This window comes from Protomyctophum bolini, assembly GCF_963924005.1.
Source record: "Protomyctophum bolini genome assembly, chromosome: 8".
In the NCBI taxonomy this organism is placed as follows: Eukaryota; Metazoa; Chordata; class Actinopteri; order Myctophiformes; family Myctophidae; genus Protomyctophum; species Protomyctophum bolini.
Genome location: NC_137869.1, coordinates 20,237,142 through 20,243,798, shown reverse-complemented (window position 1 = coordinate 20,243,798; position 6,657 = coordinate 20,237,142). Strand labels below are relative to the sequence as shown.

The following is a 6,657-nucleotide window of genomic DNA, read 5'->3' as shown; positions in this document are numbered from 1 at the left end:
ATCTGCTAGACTTATACGGTTCTATTAGCCTACACATTATATACTTGTAACAAACAAACAAATAAACAAATAAACAAACAAACAAACAAATGAATAAATGAATAAATAAACAAACAAATAAAGCGTGTTCTAATTCATATCAATTTTGAATAAAGATAAAGAGAGGAACGATCAAATCTAATGAATTCAGGTGTTCATATATATTATATTCTTATATATGTTTATTTTATAGGCTTCCTGTCTTATTTCTCACTTAATAAAACTGAATTTGTTCAAAGCCGGCTTAAGCCAATAAGTTATGTTTATTTGCTGATACTTAATATACCATCACGCTGCAATTATAATTAAGCTATTTCAAAATGATTGGCCACTCTATCACATTTAACATTTCAGTGTGTAGGTGTTCAGTGTTTGTCCTCAAGCATTTTCAAAACGTTGAAAAACAAAACAAGAACGTCTACAAATTGTGTTTGGCAGTTCGGGGAGACATCATCACGTGGTTGTGGGCCACTTGCAGCATAAACCGATGAAGCCGGGTGCACACGTGGGTGACGCTGCCAGGGCCAGCCCTCTTCTGGGTCCCTTTTGTTGAACCATCAAACATAAGCACCTTTTGAGATCCCGAGGGGTTCAGATGAGAAAGTGCGATCATCTTGCGCAAGGAATCAGGATCGACCACTAATAATCTGCGCAGCCATGTCGAGGTCCTTCTACGTTGACTCTTTGATCATCAAGGACACGGTGCGGCCGGTGGAGCACCACCCGCACCAAGACTTCCTCATCCCCATCAGCATGCACTCTCCCAGCGTCATGACCGTCACGGCGCCGGCGTGTCCGTCCAGGAAAAGTGGGACTTTCTGCGTGTGTCCGCTGTGCGTCACGTCTCACATTCACTCTCCGCGCAGCGGCATTCATCCCATGCTGAAGAGTCCGTTTCCGGGCGCGGAGGCGCAGTACTGCCACAGAATAGCCCACCACCACCACCAGTCTCCGTTGGCCCACCCAGGACATCATACACCTGTCTGCACGCCCACCTACAGCGTCACAGACCCCAGGAGATACCACTGTCTCTCTATAGGTAAGTCCGCTGTTTATATAGTCTGTCACAGGCTTTAATAGATCATACACTGTATGACTTTACTTCAATATTAAAACAACATATTTTTTAATTATACACTATACATAGGCCTACTTAAAAAATGCCACCTGTCATTTTCTACGCATTTTACGCACGGACCGTAATCTTGTGATCTTGATGAGAACACCCCCCTCAAAACTGTTTCTATCCTCCAGGCGCTTCCGAGAACAGCCACATCCAGAATGGCAAACGGATGCGCACGGCTTTCACCAGCACGCAACTCCTGGAGCTGGAAAGGGAGTTTTCTTCCAACATGTACCTGTCTAGGTTACGACGAATCGAGATTGCCACGTACTTGAGCCTCTCTGAGAAGCAGGTGAAGATCTGGTTCCAGAACCGCAGGGTCAAGCACAAGAAGGAGGGGAAGGGCACCCAGCGGAGCGCGCACGGCGGTTGCAAGTGCACGAGTAGCCACACAGACTACCCGCGGTCAGAGGACGAGGAGTCTCTATCGCCGGCCTCCGCATCGGAAGAAAAAGAGGTGTCGCCCATATGACAGCAAACTGAAAAGACTTCATTTCCACTGCTGGCACTTACTTTATATTATTCCCTGCTTCAGGGTTCAGACGTCGGGCAACCTCAGGGCCATGGACTGCTGCGTAAAGTATAGGAAATGTTGGAGATGTCAATTGTACATGCCCTATATATAGCCAATATCTGTAAAAGAGTGAATTGTGAATAAATGTTGCCCCTTTGACATATATTGTCATGGATAAAATATTCATAAATAATGGTATCCTTGAACTTGATGCTATATATGTTTGTTATAGTGGTGTCATCCATATGCTATATTCCACTCCTGTCAGTCTATGATCTATAGGCCTTGTGCCATTGAACGTCTTAGAAACACATAAACCACCTGTTCGAAAACTATTTGTGCACGTGAATTTGTATGATATGTATATATTTGTATTTATTATAATAAAACGTTTGGAAAGCTGCACCTGAGCATATTTTGCCACTGCACTATATTGACAGGTATATAACCTTATAATTATGAATGATGATCAAATGTGGAAATATAGGGGGAAACCAGAATGAATGTAATGAACGGTTTATCTGTCAACCCTCTCGCTCCCTCTCTGTGTTTCTGTCTCTTATAGCCACACTGCATGTAGAATATTCATCTATAACATTCTTAAAACAAAACAAAAAAAACTTAAATAAAAAGTTTGGTTGATAACAGGTTTGAGACCATTTGCTTATATTGCCATATAGCTGTAAATCTATATGGCCTGCTCAATTTCTCAAATATCAATGTCATATTATTTTCACATTTCAGTTGACCCTTTATTGTTTTGTCCAATATTTAGCCCTTATATATGCCCATTCACCTGCGTTCTCAAATGATGATGTATGGCAGGCTACTAGTAGATATAATAACCTTGAGAAAAGTAAGCTATTCCATATATTTTTATTCTCTCTCCCTCTCTCTCCATATATGTGTGTGTGTGTGTGTGTGTGTGTGTGTGTGTGTGTGTGTGTGTGTGTGTGTGTGTGTGTGTGTGTGTGTGTGTGTGTGTGTGTGTGTGTGTATATATGTATATATATATATATATATATATATATATATATATATATATATATATATATATATATATATATGAGATATGAGAGATGTGGACCAGAAGTTTTCAGCTATCATAAACTAATATAATATTGGCTCGCCCACTGTAAAAATGATTATAGGCCTATGAGCTATAATTATGGTCCTGTTCGCGCTATATAGGCTATTTTAAATGGATGAAGCAGGGTGTGTGTAGCCTTAGTTTTCCCTGAGTTCTGACCACAAAAGGGTACCCGATTACGCCCCCGGGGGGACAGCCAATAGTCCATTAATGTTCGCTTTTTAAGAGATTTTGGTTGTCCAAAGCGAGTTTAATTGCGGTTTCGGTCCCATGATTATGCTGCCATTGCTTCAAAACCACAGAACAAGGATATATAGAACCGAGCAAAGGCTTTGACAGGTTAGATTGTCCTGCCTTGGGGCTCGCATTTAGCGCTGGACCCCCGACGGCTCTGGACTCAGAGGGCTTTGAACAGACAGCTACAGGGTTCCTCCGAGCGCAAGAGAACGATTTAGTCACTGTTTCATTAAGCACTATTTGAACCTTTCAACTTATGGTGAATTAAAGGGGGCATGTTCAAATGGACGGAATCTTAGGGAGGATTACGTAGGACTCGGAGGGGCCATGTATTGGAAATTAGCTAACGGTTAATTTAACCCGTTTCTGTCGAGGTTGGGATACATTCCTAATTGAGAGAGGGGAAGCAGGTGAAAGTTTGGTCCCATGCATGCAGACCCATTCAGAGCAGAAATAAATGGTCTCCATTCACGTCGCGCTGGTGATCATATATGATTGAGGGAAAGCCACCTAATGAATATATATTGAAGTTCCTATTAATCGAATTAGAGCTCACCCCTCGCAGGTGTGAACGTGAAAGACCACCGCCCCATTAAAAGTGATTAACAATGGTGTTAACTGCAGTTTGGAGAATGTCCCCCTATTCAGGCCCGGAGTCTGACCTCGAACTGTCAGACCACAATAATGGACTGAACTGAAGCTCATTTTGAGAGGTCTATTAGACCAGTGAGCCATGCAGCGTTGATACACACAACGATAATATTGGCGTTGTTATTAAAATGTTACCGGGTGTATAGCCTTATTAGCCTACGGGCACTGCGGATTGCGGAATGTAAAAATGTAAATGAGAGGGTACCAGGTCCTGGCTACCTATCTACACCCAACAAGAACACTCGTGCACGTCGCCAGGCCTCATTGAAAATGTGGCAATTACGCATGACAAAAGACAATTAATAAGGGCGCTTTTCAACCGGTTGCAGCTGCCTGTCCCATGTGGAGATATAGGCTAGGAGGTATAGTCAAGTGCCACGGTGGATAAAAATGGAAACAAGTTGTGCCTTTGCGCGAGGAGACCTCTCGCTCATGAATCTGCAAGTATATACAATACAGTATAGCCTATATAGGGTTGCAATTTTCAAATCGTGAACTTGCAGATCTTCATAATTATGTATATCTCCTCAAAGTTTAGAAGTAGCCTATAGGCCTACCTATAGTACCTCGCTGCAATGATTGGGCCATATTGCTGGTATTCTGAAACAGGTTTGAACTTTGGACTAGGCAGCCATCACAACCATCACAGTGTCAGTGAATGCGCGTCCAATGATAATCCGTTTAACTACACTCCTTTTTAGATTAGGCCTATAAGATTTGAGTCTTGTTTTTAAAACGTTATGTCTATTGAGCTTTTCCCAGCAAGATAGATGAACACGTGGCAACACTTATTTTTGTCTTTTCTTTTTTTCCCCCCGTCTTTTACAGCAAATGTAAGTGACCCATATTATTATTGTTAGGTGATGGACACTTTCTATACGGTTTAGGCCTTTACTTGTGTCATTAAACTTTATACTTTTACTCCACTATAAATATTGTAGTTTTTATATGCCACTATTTCACAGCTTTTGTTATAGTAGTGAGATTATTAAACAAAACAACATTATAACTAAATTATTATGCTATTAAACTATACAGAAGCACATAAAGTATTGGCCCAATTAAAATTGTCCCACCTTTACCATGATGCAACATTAAAGTGAGGAACGCCTATAGGCAGGCTACTAAGTTTAGTATAATGAATATTCTTTAACTGAAAATAATAAATAAAGTGCATAATTTTATAGCCTATTATAGTACTTGTATTATATACATTAAATGTAGCAATGTTGTAGGGCCTATAAATAATCTAAATGTTAGCCTATAGTCAGTATAGTATACTGACGGCTGCAGCCAGGCTAAGACATCTGACGTATTCTCCCACTGCGACGACACGCGGGGACACTGTCCACGGCGGTGTATCATTTCAGCACGCTGGACAGCTCCCAGCTCAGAGGCTCAAGGTCGCCCCCGCGGTCCCTCAGGAGGTGACTCTTGGCTCCTGAGCCCCGAGGGACTTCCTCGAGGCCATTAAAGTGACGGCTCTGTTGGGTGTTGACTGGTGGGCCATCGGGTCAATTTGTTGCCAGAGCTCTGGATACTGTAGAGTCGGGATCATCAATTAGCCATGGCCCCACCGGGTGAGCTCAGCTGTAGGCCTATATGCCCTGCATGGCTGTCACATGATGCTCGTATCTGGAAAATAAAATAAAACACAATATTTATCAAATTGATACAGTATAGCGTATAGTAGCCTATCAACTCTCACGAGTGCGATCTGTCCTAATGGCACAGACACAGAAGGCTGCAGATTTGTGACGTGTGTCGGTGTCTGTGTGTGTGTGTGTGTGTGTGTGTGTGTGTGTGTGTGTGTGTGTGTGTGTGTGTGTTTGTGTGTGTGTGTGTGTGTGTGTGTGTGTGCGCGCGCGCGAGCGTGCGTCTTGCGTGACAGACAGACAGACAGACAGACAGACAGACAGAGGTTCCAGTGCGTGCGTGTGCGTTTTGCAGCCTTTTGCTGTGTTGCATTGACATAACATAGCATGTTCATCTTAAAACTTATGTTGATTACTCTGTGGTTATACTTTATACTACAATCTGAATAGCAACATTGTCTATTGCCCCCTTGTGGACAATATGTACAGCTGAAGAAACAAGGGAAGTGATGATTGGCCCTCAGGAATTTCCTCTCCATGACGTGCAATCATTCAAAATGAACCACATTATGGGGCCACACCTGACATGGAAGGAAACTGCATGGCTCTTTGGAGTAACATTACATTATATATTACTAAAGAGTCATTCAAGGCATTCTGGCTGCAGTTTGTAGATTTGATTCGTCTTGATTCTTCTTGACTGCGTTTTGTCATGTCACTAGTAAAGTCGCCAGCATGATGTGTTATAATGTATCCACCTGTAACTCATGCTCCCTGTAAGTATACTGTTCAAACTTAGTTGTACTTAATGTTTTGGGCAGGTTGGACAATTAACGAAAACAATCCAGACGAGAAAAGACTCCAGTGTTAGGGGAAGCTTAACCCACTAAAATGTGACTTCTTTTGTTTGGAGAACAAGGGCCACTGTTCTTTTGGCGCTTCGTCTTTAAAGTGGACATGTGGAAGTAATTCAGAGAGAGCGAGAGAGAGAGAGAGAGAGAGAGAGAGAGAGAGAGAGAGAGAGAGAGAGAGAGAGAGAGAGAGAGAGAGAGAGAGAAGGGGGGGGCAGACCTGAGCCCCTGAGCGCCCCGGGGCTTTACTGCACACAGACACCGGGCCGATGCCCCGCCTCACTGCGCTAACATAGGTGATTCATAATGGGCCATTATTCCAGTCAGAACCCCGGGGGTAAGAAGGGACTGCATGGGGTAAAAGGCAGAGGCCATGCAGAGCAGAGGGAGTCGACTCGATAAGCAGCTGACGCGGATGATGTGCCGATAAACGGGAGGGCCGCTTATCAGTGTCCTCTGTTGCACAAAAGAAAAGTTTGATCCGTTCCAGAACCAGAATCCATAGCATATCTGATTTTGCAGGGATGATCCAAGCGCTTTATGAGTGCGAATATTAC

General features: G+C 43.0%; 1 protein-coding gene across 1 annotated transcript; it reads left to right on the top strand.

The window, feature by feature from the left end:
- Window positions 1-696: 696 nt before the first annotated feature.
- On the top strand, window positions 697-1,634 carry gsx2 (GS homeobox 2; the record flags this gene model as incomplete). Its single annotated transcript, XM_080769947.1, has 2 exons — window positions 697-1,078; window positions 1,294-1,634. 2 exons carry the CDS (start codon window positions 697-699, stop codon window positions 1,632-1,634), a joined length of 723 nt encoding a protein of 240 aa, XP_080626073.1.
- Window positions 1,635-6,657: the final 5,023 nt, after the last annotated feature.